We start from the raw sequence: 19877 nt of genomic DNA, 5'->3' as shown, positions 1-19877 counted from the left end.
GTGTGAGAGAGAGAAAGCTGCAAACCATTGTTTCTTATAAGTAGACACATTTCATAATACATAGCCTACTATACTAGCACCAATTGTATTTTCATATTACAGCACAAATCTACACTGTAAAAGGTGACACTTTCGCTTTTGAACTAGGCAGGCAATATTATAACGGTAAACATTCTAGCACACTATAGCCCTATTCGCACGGGATTAGTAGGCTATTATCTGGGGACATCTGGTGATTTGTATTAATTGCAGAGAATGTCTGTGATCTTAATCCCGTCCGAATCGGCCATGTCTGTAATATGTAAAGTAAATATTCCCCCGCAAATGACCTACCATATTTCGCCAAACACCGAGGCCCTGTGATAATATTAGTCCCGTGCGAATCGGCATCTCTGTGATTTGGCCGGGTTTAGGCGGATCGTATATCATTTTTGCAAGGTTTTTGTTTCCTGTGTGCATTTTTATCTTTATCTTTAACGAAGAATGGCACTAGGCTGCATAAAATGCGCACCGTTATGAATTCCCGTGCGGCCGCGCGGATTATACTTTCACTTTAGAATGAGCATCAATTTGGGAGTAAATTGCTTGAATGGTGTGTTTATTCTTAATGAAAAACACAAAAACAGAAAATGACAATGACAAACTCGCTTAAATGGGCGCTTTTACATTTAGGTTTGAAACTGAATCTTCCGCCGTAGCCTATTATATTGCTCAGTTCAGTTTTTAATTGTAGCGTCTGTTCTCTAACTTAACTAAATTATTATTTTTATTACTATAAAACAATCAAAATGATATTGATACGACTGTTTATAATTTCATACAGCTATATCTATAACGAAAAAAACATTAAGTCTTGACATCATATCCGGGAGATAAGTCAGTAAATTCGAGTAAAATCACAGGCTTTGCTTATCCCGTGCGAATGCGCCACGCAAAATTCAGATGTGGGGGAGTAATTTCTAAATCACACGAGGTCCCCAGATAATACTAATCCCATGCGAATACTAGGGCTTATGATAGTAATATAAGGTAAATTTTACCTCCATTTCTCGCTGAAGAACTGACAGTCCATGTTGATCCCGTCTCCCCAACCATTTTCTCATCCACACTCGTTTATTCTTACGCTTTTGTTTTTTTTTTTTCACAACAAGCGATCATTATTGATAGAGCAAGTTTTCGGTTCACAGTATCCTTTTTCCCCGATTCCGATCTGCTGTGTAGATCACGTGACGCGCTTCCTCTGGCACGATAATCTTAATAACATTTTGTAGTGTGTGATGCTTCACGAATTTCAAATCTTGTAGTGTGAGCATGTTTAAGATTTGAGGGAAGAAAATCTGCAAAGATTCTCCTGAAGTGTGTGCTGCAGCCAGATTTTACAATCGGATAGGATTTTAAAACTCCTGTAGTGTGAGCCAGGCATAAATGTACCTAACATTTATTTATCATTGATCATTTATAATTGAAGGTAAACGTCATTATCAATGGTGCAACAAAAAGTACAGAGTTAGTTACAAACTAACTAGCATTTACTAAGCCTTTAGTGTAGAATTCATGTTTCAATTTCAGTACTAACGAATGGCTGGTGCAACCCTACCAAGCTCATTAGTAGAGGTACCAGACTTGCACACATCCAAAATGTGCAGAGCTGGCATCCTCCATGGACAGGACTGAGAACCACCGAGTTAGTACATTTTGCACTGTAAAAACACCCTAAAAAATGTGTCCAGTCAGGGTCAAGTGAAACCAGCATAACTAAAGACTAATTAATCAACTATTCATTCAGGCAATCCAGCGACTAGTCCATTTTGAAAGTATATAGTTTTGAGAATCCCTACAACATGTTTGCATTTTAAACATACACATACTTTCAAATAGTGTTGTCACAATACCAATACACAATAATAATAAATTATGACTTCGATACGATACCAGACTAAAATACCTTGATACCGATACTGAATCGATATCACGGCAAAAAACTGTAAAAGTAATTGACTATGACAGAACTTACTACGGTCTTATAAATGTATTACGGCCAGCATGTTCCTGCCCGGTTTTTTTACCATTCCCTCTTCTTTATTTAAAAATAATAATAACTACAATGAACATGTGAACATCCTCAGAGAGATGTTTGCAACAATCACATTATTATTATTATCAATCGTGTTAACACTAACCGTTCACTATTCTGAACAGGTTGGATGACCAAAATCTTAAACAAGTACAAGTAATTTAATATTTTTTAAATGTAATTTTATAATTACAATATAGACATTTCATTTGATCTTTGTTTTTGAAACAAACAATGACAAAAACAGCGCTTTACTTTCAGCGCTGCATTTAACAGTAGCATTCAAGAAAGAAATTAAATAATCAAATGTTTAAAAAAAACTGCATAGTCTTCACTCTATGAATTAACTATACACTGATTCTTAATAAATATATTAAAGTTATTCAGTCAAGCATGGGCAGAATATTATGCCCGGCCCTTTAAGACCTGCACGGACCCAATACATTGTAACATCCGATTTCTCACTCAACTCTGTATACGTTCACTAAAGACATATCCGACTGCGTTTACCTGAATACTCGCCAGGACGTGCATTTTTACATATTTTTGACCATTCAGACCCAATAATCCACGAAACTGACATCGCGATAGCATGCTGTGACTCAGCATTACTGTCTGAGTTAAACACGTCCCACGCCGCGCTTTATTTTCTCATCCGTGCATGTTTCCGTTGCTTTCTTTTGTGTGTATATATTTGACTGTTCTTCTCTCATTGTTTAGTGAACACTGGAAGCAGAGCTCTGCACACGTCCTGACTCCTGCTGTCACACATCGACACAAATGAAGTAATACTGCTCTTATTAGAGTGCTGTCATTCTTAAAGTACCGGTACTAAGCAGGGTATCTGGATACTTTTCTAGTATCCGTATATCATGCAACACTACTTTCAAATCCCCAGCACGGTCTGATACGTCTAGACCAGGGATGGGCACTTCCAGTCTTGGAGGGCCACTGTCCTGCAGAGTTTAGCGCCAACCAATATAAAACACACCTGAACCAGCTAATCAATGGCTGGAAAATGCTGCCTCCGGAGGACACATTTCAAGGTAGGAAGGCATCAAGGAACATCCGAATCCAATGTTAGCTTCACTTCCAGTCTCCTTCATCTGATCGATTTTAAGGCAGCAAAGATGTATCCTTCACTGCCCACATTTTCATTTTCCACTTCTGGTGTCATTTCTAGCGAGAAATTCCTATTGCCAATACAAGTCATTGCCTGATAAGGCAGCAAGACAACAAGTCAGCTGCCTAGGTTTTCGGATGCAGCCAATGTTTTCAGGATTACTAGAAGACTACAGGCAGGTGAGTTTAATCAGGGTTGGAGCTAAACTCTGCAGGACAGTGGCCCTCCAGGACTGGAAGCGCCCACCGCTGGTCTAGAGTATGGTAGCATGCAAACTGGCATAAAGTGTGATAAAGTGAAAAGCAAAGAAAGAGTGATGACAAGAAAGAGAGAGAGAGAATGTATGTAATGTGCAGAACAGTTTGAGGGCTACATGAGTGCTTTTTGCGTGGGTAAAGCAAGCGTACAAGAGGCCAATTTGTGCAGAGTTTGTTCAACCTAAACACTCCTGAAAAGATAGACGGATCGCTGGTGGCGCATGAAGCATGAGCAGGTCAGAGCGTTTCTCCCGCCATCCGCTAACATGTGCATGCTCACACACCCACCCACATTCACAAGCGCACAGCTGTCACCGGCAGGCAGCAAAGGATCATTCACAAAAACACCCCCCACCTCCCGGCTCTGTTTCCCTAAGTATCTGTGACACACACACACACACACACACACACACACACACTCACAGTGAGGCAGCATGTGGAGATTCATTACTCAGCAGTGCAGACAGTGTGCTGTGGCAGCAACAGTTCACTCATTACCCCGCAGGCTACCGAGAACATGCCCTTCATTCGGAGGATGCTGGGATAGGATTCTCCCTCTTAAACAGAACTGCTTTGTGCTCAGGGCAGTCTGATGGGTCAATGCCACGGTCTGGGTCAGAAAGACTGGCCTTAGTTCAAAGGGCATCCAGTTAACGTTCAAATGGTCCCATATGCTTCATGGTAAAACAATAGTATACTTTGAAGAATCTTGGACTACCATGTATAAATCATTCAGTACCATACATGGATATCAAAAATACCAGTACTTCGGCGCCAATGCCGATACTTAAATTTTAAAAACATAGCGGTAGCTGACTTTCTGCAGCATCTGTAACACTGGGTCAATCCGGTACCCGCTGATGGCCAGCTTTCAAACGCTGCCGTGGGTATTTGTGCGAGCGCTCTGAATAGCACCAAAGATTTATATTCACGTTTTTGCAGAGTTGAGCATTGCAACCAATCACAGACATGTATGTTGAACATTTGAAATGCAATGGCCAATCAGAGTCTTTTAAGTTAGTCAAAATCCATTCAATACTACATCTATATTATAACGAGGGTTTTCACTCAGTCAGTGAGCTTGCGCTATGGCTGAACTGAAGTCATAGCAGCTTCATTGATTATAAAGGGAGCACTCTTTCCTCGCTTTCTCTTCATAACCCATTCATTATTTGAATAAAAGTTGTTTTTTTATGCTGCTAAGTACTTCAAAGTTTTGGTAGTGAAAACCTTTTTAAAATGTAGCTTTGAATCTGAAATTGTGATGTTGGTGAAAAAAAAAAATCAGATGTGTCAAAATAGTGAAAAAAGTGAAAGTGACGTGATATGTAGCCAAGTATGGTGTCCTATACTCTGAATTTGTGCTCTGCATTTCACCCACCCAAGTACACACACACACACACACCAGTGAGAACACACACACATACAGTAAACAAACAGCAGTAGCTAGTAGGGCTGCACGATTAATCGAAAAAAAATCACGATCTCGATTCAAACATAAATGCGATCTCATTTCTTAATGTTGGCGATTCACTTCCGTGTATTTCCCTCAGATCATGCTGCGTTCACGTGTTATTGGTCACACCAGAGCTTGTCACACTCACACAATAACAAAACACTAACCAATCAATCATAAATCTCCACTTCTCTCCTCTCCCTCATTGGCCACGTTCCGCTGTTACTGACGTGTAACAAGGCGGCAGACCTAAACGGAGTCAGATTTGTAGCGGTAAGAGGTAAAAATGAACCCCAGTGTGGAAAATCCCGGTGGCGACGGTGAGAGTGAGGATGTTGTAACAACATTGGTACAGAAAAAAGGAGCACATTCCACCGTGTGGAGCTTTTTCGGGTTTAAACCTGAAGACGATGCGCAAAGAGTCATTTGCAAACAGTGCTTTTGCATCGTCGCAGCACCGCAAGTAACATCACTAATCTATACAATCACCTCAAACGTCACCACAAAATACAGTACGAGTTAGCCATGAGAGACAAGGGAGCCACACCACAAAATACCAGCCGCCAGACCACGCAAACTTCCATAACTCAGACGTTGTACGGCACAAAGATATAACAAAAGCCATTAGGGCTGTCACTTTTTATTCGATATTCGAATATGCATTCGAACATGACGTGAAATATCCTTATTCAAACTATAAATAAACTATCCAGTTTTTAAAGTGCCATGCAGAGCGGGTACCCGCAAATATTGCTGAAACACATCCCAACTGTGTCGGATACGGGTGCGGGTCACTGCGCACGGCTGGACAATAAGGACTGCCCGATGGCCCGGGGCCAGGATGAAAGACACTCGGGGCCAGTTGACGAACGGTCACTTGCCCACTCGGGCCAGTGCTGCAACTTCACTGATAATTTGCACATTTGTAAGCATTGCGTTAGGGCTGTAACGATTTGACCAAAAATAAAAACCTCGATTAATTGAACATTTGACCTCGATTACGATTAATGAACGATTATTTTGCTTTTATTTTATTTTTTTCGTCATAAGGTTTTTGAGTAAGTTCACTGATAAGGTTTGTACTGTAAATATTTTCTACTATTAAAGGTGGATTTTTTTTTTCTAATGAAAAAGTGCATTTCTTTGTGATTTTAAAATACTTGAAGGAAACGGTTCACTTTCAGCAGTTATTGTCTATGGGGCAGATTTCTGTTTGTTGTACATCAGATACAGATAAATTAACACAGTAGGCCTACATTACATTTATTTGAATGCATTCATGAGAGTGTTTGTGTGTGTGAATTAATCATACCGACTCTATTCATTATGAAGCTGTGGTATGTACTTACTTCAAAGGGATTAAAATAACGGTTGCGTTTCTAAGCTACTTTAGTGACTTTACTTTAGTCACAGGACAGCGTTGATCCTGCATTTCTGCGCTGCTCTGCGCGCGATCTTCACGTGACGTGCAAGCTTCTGTCCGAGTGTTCGTTTGTCACAATAAATCAGGCATTAGTTCAACATAATACACATCTGATGGTCGAAACTCGCTTTAATGTTCAAACTGACAGGGCTTAAACCACATACAAATGACAAAGTTTTGTGACGACGCAGGTGGGTGCGCGCATTGTCGCGTTTAAACCGGTTTAAACGCATTTACTTGACAAACTTTACGAGCACGAAAGTGAAAGCGGCTTCGGGGCTTGCGCGCGCCGTTTCTCTGTGTGTGTGTGTGTGTGTGTGTGTGTGTGTGTGTGTCAGCGCGTAGGCTATATGAACAGCAATTAACTGACCTGTATAAACTGTGTAAAACATGCAGTTACTATAGTGATTCTGGACATCTATAAACACAGATAACCGCTCCTGCATCTCTGTGTGCCTGCAAACTGCACTTAATGTGACTGACGGGGCGGAGTCACGTGAAAACCGAAATAACCGACATGGGAAAAATACGTCGGTTAGAGGTTCTGAATGTCGGTTTCGGTTATTTTTCGATTAATCGTACAGCCCTACATTGCGTATTTAAATATTCAAGCGCACATAGACGAGAAAGTGCCCGCGTCTCTCAGTTTGGTTCTTGTGCGGCGCAGCAACACTAGCTAAGCGTGCGAATGTTCACACAAAATTAGGTTAAAATGCCTGTCTTGTCGAGTAGCATAGTAAACATAGTCTTTTAAATGAACTTAAACATGAACTTTGCCAGTCACCGCCATTTTTTTTTGTCATTTTCACAAGTTTCATGGCCCACAGAATATCTTGTATGAATATCTGAACATCCAATATATCAAAAGAAAGAACAGACCCTCTGCTTTATTCTATCTTAAAGGGATAGTTCACCCAAAAATGAAAATTTTGTCATCATTTACTCACCCTCAATTTGTTCCAAACCTGTATGAGTTTCTTTGTTCTGCTGAACACAAAAGAATATATTTTGAAGAATGTTTGTAACAAAGCAGAGAGAGCAACCATTGACTACCATAGTAGGGAAAAAATACTATGGTAGTTAATGGTTGCTCTCTCTGCTATAGAGCATTCTTGCGATGTGACTAGGGCTGGTCGGAATAGCATTTTTTTTTTAAGCTTCTAAGCTTTGGTAGTAATCAACATCGAATATTTGAAGCTTTGGAGCTGAACATATCCTTCTCTCTAATAAAGGCTGGAATCTGCAGAAGTGGCGCGCCTCGCGTGGGCAGGGCTTATATGCTCCGCGAACAGACAATGAACTAGTGATACAGAACACACAGGTCTGTTACGTCCCAGTTTTGATATATTATATTAGCATAAAAATAATTATGTTCAGTTATAGAACAGACTAACTAGAGCCCTGCATTTCTGCCCCTGGGGCCGGGCTTCGGGCCAATTTTCACGTCATACCTCAAACGCAGGCATTTTCCTTCATTTTATATTTTAGACATTCATTAATTAAAAGAAACAATGAGGTGTGCAGCGCTGGTGGAAACAACATGAGGCCATGACACCACGAATGTCAAGACGGCTCACACAGTGTTTAGAGTATCGCCGCGAATGAGTAAAGCAAGTCAACAAGCAAACTGCCGAACGTCTTAGATGCTCAAAAAAAACACAATCATCTTCATTAAAACGAATGAGACCAAATGCTCTTACAGTGCTTAGGTCACTCGTTGACGTGAACTCTGTTAAATGTGCATAGGCTAGCGCAAGAATTGAAGATCAGATTTATATTAATTTTGCGGAGAGGTGTACGTTAAGACAACCTGCCTGTTTTTTATTTATTTATTTTTGAACATTAAAAAAAAAAAGGTTCTATATGGCACTAAAAGTGGTTAAAAAAAGTGATAGCATAGTTTTAAAACGTTTAAACCAACATTGTGATGCTTGAAGTGTTTTATATCAATGGATTTTATTATAAGCAAGACAAGTCAAGTGATGATTTAAGAGGATAAATGGATCAAACATGCGGTTCACTCCCTGTCGGCCGCTTGGTCGTTACTTTAAAAAACAAAAACTTTAATTTAACAAACAAAAAAAATGCTTTAAACATTTTTCTAAATTAACTTAATAAAGAAACGAAACGAAATATAACTACTTTGACATTAAAAACAAAACTGAACCATTTTATTGGCTGCAACAGTGTGTAATAGGGAGAAATGTTTACTAAAAAAAAGGTTCTATATGGCACTAAAATAAAATATCAAATTAAAAAATAAATAAAAAACACGTCACTTCACTTTATTTGTTTCATTTGCGCCGTTGCGAGCAGCTTATCAGCCTGCCTCAGCTTGTCAAAAATGCCTTTTTACTGTGGTGGTGGTGATAGTAGGCTAAACGTTTAAACTAAAATTGTTATGCTTGAAGTGTTTAATATCTATGGATTTTACTATAAGTAAGACAAGTCCAGTGTTGATTTGAGAGGCTAAATTGATCAAACATGCAGTTAACTCACTGTCGGCCGTTAGCCGCTTGGTCGTTACTTTAAAAAAACAAAACTTTAATTTAACAAACAAAAAAATGCTTTAAACATTTTTCTAAATTAACTTAATAAAGAAACGAAATGAAATATAACTACTTGACATTAAAAACAAAACTGAATTATTTGAATGGCTGCAACGATGTGTAGACCTAATAGGGAGGATAAAAAAATAAAATAAAAAATAAATTCACGGGCCGATAGTTTTGGTAAGCTGTCGGACACGACCGGGCTAGGGCCTAGATTTGAGGCACGTGCAGGGCTCGAAGACTAACTACAATTTAAAAACTGAACGTGCAACTTGAACCAAACTAACGGGCGTCTCAGCACATCAGCAGCAGCAGTCAGATCATATTCTACACGAGAGCGAGGAGCTAAATTACAAGATGATCACGGAATATTTGGTTTTAAAACGATGTAAACATGCCTATTTAAGGGAGTTTGTCATTGTACTGTTTTGTTGCTATGTTTTTCATTAAGAATAATAGCTAATGAACCCACAATTCAATCAACCCGCCCCTGAATTGGCAAACCGAAAGTAAACTGTGCACGGCTGCATGCGTTCAGCCGCTCAGTGTACAAGCACAGCAATGAGGGAAACGGTGAGGGAACATGTTTTCACGGTCACATCCCTAACGTGTAAAAAGGATAATACATTTTGATTCTATTATTCTATTTTCCACAATGTCAAACGAACGCAGTTTAAACCAAAATGCAAGCTCAGACATGGCTTCTGCCAAATAAGCTTGTGCAGTTGTGCGCTCTGCTGCAGGGAACACTAAGAAGAAGCTAATATATTTTTTAAGTATAACAAGGCTATTAAAAATGGCTTGGCTATAAGATAATTGAAAAAAAGTTTTGTATTTTAGTGATTTTATAGTGTAAACATATGCAAGCGCAAATGAGAGCCGTTTTGAGCGGGATGCCAGGTGTTTGCGGAAAAAAACAACAATGATTATTCTAATCACAAATTTGAAAATCGAATACCAACCCATCGAAGAATATTCAAATATTTGAATATTCTGGTCCAGCCCTAGATGTGACAAGCAATGAATGACGCGTCTCGATGGGAACCATAAAGTGATACTACGATCAATAACGGTCGCCTTGAAACTTTTAAACTTACGTGTGAAAAGGTTAAGGCTTACATTTAAATGTGTCTTTGTTTTGTTTTGAGTGTATGGTCAATAAATAAAGGAATTAAAAAGATGGGCACAAAACCTGTTTGTCGCGCCCCACTTGTCATATCTATTACCACCCCACCAGTGGGCCGCGCCTTGAGGAACGCTGAGCTAACTTAACAGCTACCCTAGCAATAGGGGTACCTCCGTTTGGTCAGGATTTTTCTTTTTTTTTGAGCATTTAAGTATGAAATTTAATGAATAAATGTAAAAATAAAACACTACATAGACTTCACTATAAAATGTACATTGATTCTTATTAAAGCTACTGTATTAAAGTTTTTCAGTCAAGAGCAGTGAGTGATTTTCTCTTTGTCTTTAGTTGTTGTATTAACATTAAAGTGATAATTCACTCAAAAATGAAAATTCTGTCATCGAGAAATTAATACAGGTTTGGAACAATATTAGAGTGAGTAAATAATGACATTATTTTAGAGGATAACTGTCCCTTTAAGGACAGCGTGTTCACTACTGCGCTGCGGTCATTGTAAGACCTGCGTGCATCTAATATACAGACACACACCGATTTTACTTTCACTTTAGACATAACCGACTGTGTTTATGTTAACGTTGTGTGTATTTGACAGTATTAACGCAGTAAGACTACTTAGTCCAGTAATCACATGTTTGACAGGCGTTTAGTGCGCACGCTCGGACAAGCGCATGTGCATAAGCACGAATGAAATGTTTAACTGGCAAGACGCATGCAAATAATGAACTTTCGTGATTGTGAATAACTATAGTGTTCCGTGAGTAGCCTATAACTCTTCCACTAATGTGTGATGTGAATGTATGTCGCATTCTTCAGTATATTGGGATGGAGGCAAATGATAGAATGTGTAGAAAAATAATTTAAATGCAAAACCGAAAAAAACGCAATTCACAAGCGCGTATCGAACCGTGAATGAATATATATATATATATATATATATATATATATATATATATATATATATATATAAAATAATCATCATCATAATTATTATTAGCCCTAGTACACAAGCACAAAATCAAAAATAATAATAATAATCTCATTTTAAATCGCAAATTTAACCAGAATAATCCCAATTAGATATTTTCCCCAAATCCCTAATTATTACAATACATAAAAGATCACAATCTCTACGATTCGCTTGGAAAGTGAATCCTCAGATCGCCACCCCTAATTGGGGGGGAGGGGGGAAATACATGATCATTTCACACAATTTTTTTAAGAAGTTCCGGCTCAGAGAATAATCTACAGCAAATCTGCATGGTTTCCCATTTTTGCATTAAAGTAATATTTGCCAAACACAAGACATTTATTCCCTAGTTTCTGATTTTTTTTCTATCTCCAAAAATCAGCTAAAGAAAATTGTTCATGGCTTCCTCTCAAGGTCTCATTTTATCTTTGAGACACATTTATCTCTCTGATAATTAATATGACTTGAAACAAGATTACATTAAAGATTACGGTAACAAAATGACAACTGATTAGTTCACTTTGACACTCAAAACAAACGTACAGTTCTGGTATTTGTACACAAAAAAGTCCCACTTTAATATTAGCACAGATATATGCAAGGCTGGTTGCTTTTGAACATTACCCCCCATCATCAAGTTCAAGCTGCCCATTGCATCATTCATTCAAACCTGCGTCCTCAAAACCTTTAACAATCCCACAATTTCTCTGGATTACAAGCGGACCACAAATGAGAACTTCAAATACAAAAATCTATGCAGAAATGTAGTAATCTATGTATAATTTTATACACGCGTGTATAAATCTAACTAGGTCCACAAAGGTTCTGCACATAAAGAACTCCAAGGAAAGCCTATCAATTAGGGATGCAACAATACAGTTAGTCCACGGTTCAATACATACCTCGGTTTTTTACCATGGTTTTCGGTTCGGTTCGGTTCTGATGGCTAGTCACATCAGATTTTTGCTATTCTATTCTTAGGCGACAGGAACAGAAAGAGGTTAAGGAGAAAAAAGACTATTTCTTTATTGCAATACTCTTTCTTTGTTTTAATTAAAAGAATTGAAAAACCTTACTTAAACTTAAAACTTTACTTTAAAAAAATATTGTACTAATTCCTAGTGTATTGCATAATATAAAATAAATATATATAAAGATTTACACTGGCAGCTCAGAGCTGTACAGCAGCATTTAAGTATGAGATTGAATGAATAAATGTAAAAAAACACTACATAGACTTCACTATAAAATATACATTGATTGTTTTATTAATAGTTCACTAAAATTAAAATTCTGTCATCTATTATCCGCGCTCAAGTTGTTTTAAACCTGAATAAAGTTCTTTCTTCTGTTGGACATAATTTATTTTGAAGAATGTTGGAAACCAAACAGATCTTGTCCCCATTGTAGGTAATAATAATATGGATGTCAAGGCTACCATCAGCTGTCTGATATTCAACTGTCTGTGTTCAACAGAAGAAATGAATACAGGTTGGAACAACATTAGAATGAGAAAATAATGACATCCTTTTTGAGGTGCTGTCCCTTTAAGGACAAGCGGCAGCGTGTTCACTAGACTGCCCTGCTGTCAATTTAAGACTTGCAAGCATCTAATATACAGAATCACGACGATTTTACTTTCACTTTAGACATAACCGACTGTGTTAATGTTAACCTTGTGTGTATTTGACAGTATTAGCGCAGTAAGACGACTAGTTAGTCCAGTAAACACGTGTTTGACAAGGTTTTTAGTGCGCACGCTCGGAAAAGCGCATGGTGCCCTACACGCAAGGATTTAAAAAATATGCAACTGATTAACTTTCATGATTGTGAATAACTATAGTGTTCCGTGAGTATAACTCCACCACTTAACGTGTGATGTGAATGTATGTCGCGTTGTTCAGTATATTGGGATAGAGAGGCAAATTATAGAAAGTGTAGAAAAATAATTAATTAAATGTAAAACCGAAAAAAACGCAATTCACAAGCGCGTATTGAACCGTGAATGCCGTACCAAACGGTTCAATATTATATTGAGAATTGTGGCATCCCTACTACCAATCAAATTTCAACATTAAATATTCATTAAATAACAAATATTATAAAACATTTATTCAGCTACCTACACAAAAGCTTAATCCCCACTCTATACAGTGTGTACTAGCAAACTTACAAATAACAGTTTCTGTGCATTCATGAGTCACATCTACACAATATCACCTGTTGTTTATCTAAAAAGAGACAATGTCACAGCATCATTCACAAGCACTGATAAGCAGAAAGAATCACCATAAATTAATTCCCATCAAGGTTATGGCAAAGTAGAAACACTAAATATATATATACTGCATGTTACATTGGCTAAAGGGTCATTAAGTTGGGAAATTCGTTACGGTCACAAGTTTCGGAAAGTATTTTTCAAGTTATGGCCCTTTATGAAATCATAAAGGGCGGAATTCCTTGTATGTGCATTTCTCCCAGAAGAGCGCATGCGCACATCAACCAGAGCGACAGCAAGATCGCGCCTGTCATTAGGGTAACGCAAGTCGAGAAAGAAGCCGTTGGCAGTGCTGTCATTTTGTTTTTAGACCACGAAATCAACAATGTCACCAAAGAAGTGTGTTTTTGGTTGCGAGGGAAAGATCACCTTGTTCAGCTTCCCAAATAACCCAGCGTTAAGGGAGCAGTAAGGGATGGGTATCGTTAAGGTTTTACGGGTATTACTACTCTTACCGATGCTTATCGATCTGTGGCCGGTTGCATAAACCATTAAGACTAGTCTTACAAGTTAGACATACATTTTTTTCTTTCAGACTGTTCATCATTTTTTTAAATCAGTTACATAAAAACATAGACTGGCCTAATTTGATACGATAAGTAAGACTGAATGCCACTTGCCTAACTGCTGGTGGCTCATACTAGATCTTAAGACACGGTCTTAACATAATGGCTTAGTTTATGCAACTGGCCCCTGGTACTTTAACGTTATTCTTATCGGTTCTTTTTGTTATATATTTTTTTAAATAAAAAAAACCTAATTAAGAACATAACACTGCTTTATAATCTGAAAAGTAAAATATCTATAGCAAAAGATACAGCAATGTTTGAACAAAACAAATATAAAACCTCTATTTTTTAATGGACCAGTGCGCCTGCATTTTTTTGTGTGTTTTATATGCATAAGATACAATAAGAACAAAGAAACAAAGTGCAAACAAATGTTATATAAATACACAATAAAACAAAGACACAAATTAAAATCAACAGTGCTTTAATTTCAGGAAGATCTACTAACATTAAGTAATACGGCCTACAAAGAAATCTAATAAAGTAATGAAATGTAAAAAAAACCTCCATAGTTTTCACTGTATAATTGATAGATTAATGCTTATTAAAGCTAAAGTTATTCATTCAAGAGCTGTGAATATTTTCTCGTTGCCTTTTGTTTGATTCGCATTAATGGCTCAATCGTCAGCAGGTTTATTAGACGCTGCCCCTTTAAGCCCAAATGCAGATCTAATAATATTCTCCCATTTCTCCAAACTATTTACGCCCATTTAAGACATAAACTGTGTTTAAGTGACTACTTTCCAATACGGTCATTTTGACATAGTCTATTTGTTGTGTATTTTATTGTTGAGACGCCACAAAGCCTAAAGTATAAAGTATAATGTGCAAGTCGGCCCGTTTCGCAGCGCGCATACACAAACACACACACAAGCGGCCTTGAAGTTGGAAACAGCGTCTCTTACGTGGATTATAGTGCATTTAATAGCTCTTTTTATTATCAAACACGTCATGCAGTTTAGCAACAGTAGACACTGCATTTTACAACAATCACTGATTCTGACGTTAAGTTCAGGTTTAGGGAGAAATGACAGCGCGCTGATGTGAAAAGAAGGAAGTTGCGCTCGACGGAACACGGCTAGTTTATTATAGTTTTACCTCATATCTTCTTTTTATAATCCTTGGAAGTAATCCTTGAAAATAAAATTATATTAATATCAGTCGTAAAGTGAAACCAGACTAAACTTTTGTTTAGTTCTCTTGGCCATCGTCACTCATTTAACTGGGATTGTCGTGTTGTGCTCGCTGTAGATCTCGAGCTCTCTCTTGCTCTTCTAAATTGCGAATAGCAAAGATGCATCACAGAAAAATGGTTTAATATTATCTCATATAGAAATGGCTTATTTGGAAGATAACGTCTATATATCAATTATGAATAGTAAGTGGATTTTCTTAATTTCTCCAGTACCGACAGCATCACCAATATCGTCACTGTTTATCGATACTGCGGTCTTTCATAATTTAGCACCGGGGCTCATTTAATACCGGGTTTCGGTACCCATCCCTAGCTAACTTCCCGGTCATGAGTCAGAACCGCAGGTGGTGAGTGAAACTGCATCAAATGTCTGTTTGTTTGGTAATCGGCACATAAGTGCATATAATGTAAACAACACAGACTATTTAGCTCCGCCCGCTGCACGCCTTCGGCTGTTTTTTTGTAGATATGAATAATGCAATACCACATAGGTACTCAAGATTAACATGAGATTGGCTGAAACGGTGTGTGTTAACCCCCCTTTAAGGAAACAGAGGATGAGGTTTGTTTTTCCGAAGCAGCAACGGAGTTCTGCAAGTGTTTGTTTGTTTGTTCCCGGTCATGAGTCGAAACCAAAACTGCATCAAATGTCTGTTTTGTTGCAATCGGCGCCTAAGTGCATATAATGTAAACAGGAACGTATAGGGAATCAGAAGTTATCCAGGGATAATGCCATGACGTATTGTGTGTGCGCTCATGACTCTTTAGCTCCGCCCACTGCACGCCTCCACGAGCTCAGTTGTTTTTGGAAAGAGTCAGTACAGCGTATCGGTCTTTTATAAATCTGAACAAACTAAAGAGTCTTCGGAGATATGAAGGATGCAATACTATAGTTACTCAAGATCAACACAGACAGAAACTGTGTGCGCTATGTACCCTTTAAGCATTATTCTCTCATTCAAAAACAAGAATCTCCAAACAGCATAAATGTCTGAGGAGGGTTCAAGAAAGGTGTAAGCCTAAAAAAGACAATATCACTGGATGGTCAGAGGTTGACAATGATGGTAGTAAAACAGCCGTGACACTTGGCGAACACCTACACTGCTTGTAAACACAGACACACAGAATCTGAACAAGCATGCTACTTTCAATATTACCAGCACTGGGATCAGTGACGCACTGACTGTATATAGTACGAATGCTTCCCACATAAAGCATCTAATGATTTGCTAGGTGAAATTTAAACATTAAGAAACCTGGTTGCAGATAAGATAAATAAACAACCCTGTAGCTACAACATGATCGAATTCTACATATTATTAGAAATTAGTATTTGTAATAACACTGTTATTAATGAACATTTCAGGGCATGCAAAGAAAAAATTATGTGCATGAAAGAAAAGTTAAGTCTTCTAGATTACACGCATTTCGATGTTAAGTTTCATATCAAAAGAGATTCAGATAGGTAATCATCAAGATTCTTAAATTAACAATTGAGACTTTAAGGTGTTACAAATATTATCATACTCCAACCACAATCGCTGAAAAGAATCTCTCAACTAATAGAAGCATTCTGAATATCAGAAAACCTGGATGCAGATGCCAACAGCTCATCATGTAACCTAGTAAACAACATCCATATGATAAACCTTTTTATGAAACAAATACCTCTCAACATTGGACATTTCAGACCATGCAAAACCACATGTAAATGACTAAAATGTGCTCTACACTCCACTCATTTTAAAGCAAAGTTGCAAATTCCCTTAATCATTAATGGTAAAAACAAAGCAGATGTGCATGAATGGCCGGTTTATGAAATGCTACATAAATGAAATACAAGTAATCAAATTCTCCTGTTTTGTGAGGCAAAAGTGACTCCAAACGAAAAATATATATACATTAATCATTTTGCATACATTTAAAACGAGAAAAGGCTTTAAAAGGGCTTTAAAACGCGCCCATGCACACAGTGAGTGTAAGTAGAGCAGCTCGTCGGCGGGGCTCTTTGCTGCATTAGATGCAATTATAAATGGCCAGGCGCAGGAAAAGAGGCAGCCAATCAGATTTGAGCTCGCGTGTCAACCTAAGACCAACTGTCTTCTGCCTTTGACAGAAGGATTTTACCTCCATAATTCAAATCCCAAAGCAAAGCAGCCCGCTGCACTTACTCACATCACTCAGCTTGTTTACACACACGTACGGCCAAAAAACGCCTCAAAACACTCCCAAACGCGACGCGTTTCAAACCAAACCGATCTTAACTGTTAATGCGGCGTTAATGTTCACTTTTACCCCACGGACGGTGATATATTCAGGGTGAAAATATGATTTTAGCATCGGTTTTTAACTAGCAGGTATTCTGATGGTCTGGGGGCTAATAAACGAACTCGAATATCTGAACAGAATAAACCGAACCAACAACCTTCATTCAAAAACGTTCAGGACTTTCCGGACAAAACTATTATCAAACCCCATGAAGCTGGGCTTACACGAAGCTGGACTTTTTGCTGCATGCACGCAGCGAGCCCTGCCTCAAAAATTAGCATTGCTTCAATTTCCACATGCAAACTCGAGCTCCCATCGGCCCTGTCCCGAGCTCTGGACATCGGTCTCACACAACCAGCCCAAATCGAGACAACAAGGGACAGAAATACAGTACAATAAAAGCTGCTTATATGGACTGAGTTCGCTGGAAAAACAGAGGCAGCCATTTTAGAGCAGACTGAAGTTGTGTCCCAAATGTCATACTACACACTATGCACTTACACTATGCGCTATGTACTCAACCGTCTATATTGTATGCATTTCATACGGTTATTTTGTCATGCAGTCGAGTCTGAAAGCCCCTCCACCTCCGCTACGTAAGGAAAGCTGCGACCGTGGAGTGCATGAAGTGTCCAACGATCCACACTTCGGTGTTTTCGGTTAAATGAGTGCATCATCCGGGTATTTAAAAGGCACTTGTTCTTTTTAGAATTTTCAGTGTGAGCACTATTCGCACTATTTATCATACAAAAAGGCATGCATAGATAGTTCATACGTGCGCGAACTGGGACGCACCTTGGGAGAAACAATGGCAGACTCTCGTACCGAAACACACAGCTCTAGCCAAGCGAGTTAAGCAAAGTTTACCTGGGTCCTGTTGGGGGTTTGTCCAGTGTTTCCCGGGCTCATGGGAGGAGGGTGATGGCTTCTTTGTTGCCAGGCCGGATGGCCGCCACCGTACTGACTACTGATGTCCCCCGGTACTTTGGCAGCCCCGTCCTGGCCACTGTACTCATTGGCCGGGTAGTTTTGGTAGCTCCTCGTGGAGCTGGGAGAGGTCAGAAGCTGGTTCAGCGTTGGGGTGGACGTGGGCTGAGGGGTTCCCATGTTATACCTCTGGTTGTTGTAGGAAGCAGCAGCAGCAGCAGTAGTAGTAGTAGTTCCTCCTGGCGGCGGTTGCTTGCCTGGCTGCCCCCCGGCCGTCGGCGGCTGGCTGTTTCGCGGGGAATTCATGCCGTAGCCTTGTCCCTGGTGGTACGGAGTCCGGTTTGGGAAGGGGCTGTAGTTGTTGAAGTGGTTCGGGTAGCCGTGTTCGTGCGAATTGGGCGGGTATGAGTCCATCACCGCCGGCCCTGCCATGCCAGGGCTTTGTTGTCCGCCATGTTGATGAAAAGGGGCCCGGTTGTAGTGCTGGTTGTAGCTGTATGGAGGTGGGGGGAAGGCGCCAGGGTGGTGGGCAGCCATGCCGGGGTGGTTGTTTCCTTCGGAATCATTCTGGCTATTGTTATTGTTCACCCTGGACGGGTTCCCGTTGCCGTTCTTCATGTCAGGGTCTCCTCCTGCTCCTCCTCCTCCCCCAGCAGCATTTCCCACATCGGCCCCGTCTTGTAGTTCCTTCTGGCCCGGGGATCCGCCGTCGGCGCGGGGCTCCTTGCTTTCCTGCTGCTTCTCTCCGAGCACCGACTCGTCCTGCGGCTCCCGCTCCGGCTTTTTGAGTTCGGCGGGCGGGCTAGTGTTGAGAGTGGCGACCTGAGCGGCCATGATCTCTCTCTCTCCCTCTCTTTCACCGCGAGTCACTTTGAATATAAATACAACGCTCTTATAAAGACGTGCCCGTGTCCCGTATCATTCCTTCGACTTTCAGACCGAATTCGGTCTTCTCTCCCGAATGCGACTCGAGTATAAAAAGTTTCTTGGAGAATATAAATAAAGGTCCCGGGAATGAATTTAACCGACACAAATGTGTGTGAGTGTGTATGTGGAGGGGGGGCCTCTTACAGAACGAGAGCGCGAGAGAGAAACCGATCAAACCAGCACGAGGCTCCGCGAGACACAGCCATTTTACCGAAGCGCACAGTCACATGCAAAACGCGTCATGGAGCGCTATGCGGATCCGGAGCGAGAGAGAGAAGTATGTCATCTCAAGGTACTTTCACATAGTTCTGGTTCCAGTTCGTGGAATGAGCACACAATACGTATGTGAGCCTTGGGTTTTATTGTGAAATGATACATCAAACAAATATTGTATTGTGAGTATTGAATTAAAGTAAAGTTTTGTTTTGTTTTTTATTTAAAATTAAACAAATATATATATATAGGTGAAATTGAAACTCATTGCACATCACTTTTTCTTAATATCACCATAAAATCAAAATTGACAATTCCTATTTATTATGGAATATTGTAGTATGTATTATACATGATTTATTTGTGCACATCTTTATTTATTTTTATTTATATGCCCTGCCCTCATAATCTTTAACCAAAATAACTTACCCTCTCTCTTGCAGTAACATGTCTTCTCTTCTCTGATGACGTGTGTACTGGCACAAGGGTGGGACAATTCCC

At 39.4% G+C, this 19877-nt stretch overlaps 1 protein-coding gene across 1 annotated transcript in view; it reads right to left on the bottom strand.

Moving 5' to 3' along the window:
- Nucleotides 1-19330, bottom strand: part of arid1ab (AT-rich interactive domain 1Ab) — a 91326-nt gene extending 71996 nt beyond the window's left edge. Inside the window, exon 1 of the mRNA XM_079829059.1 lies at nt 18177-19330. Coding sequence (XP_079685185.1) covers nt 18177-19070 — 894 coding nt within the window. The 5' untranslated portion in view covers nt 19071-19330. The remainder of the gene's footprint in view (nt 1-18176) is intronic.
- Between the last annotated feature and the right edge of the window lie 547 nt (nt 19331-19877).

The sequence above is a fragment of the Gobio gobio genome (assembly GCF_949357685.1).
Source record: "Gobio gobio genome assembly, chromosome: 11".
Classification (NCBI taxonomy): Eukaryota; Metazoa; Chordata; class Actinopteri; order Cypriniformes; family Gobionidae; genus Gobio; species Gobio gobio.
This window is presented reverse-complemented; position numbering and strand designations above follow the sequence as displayed.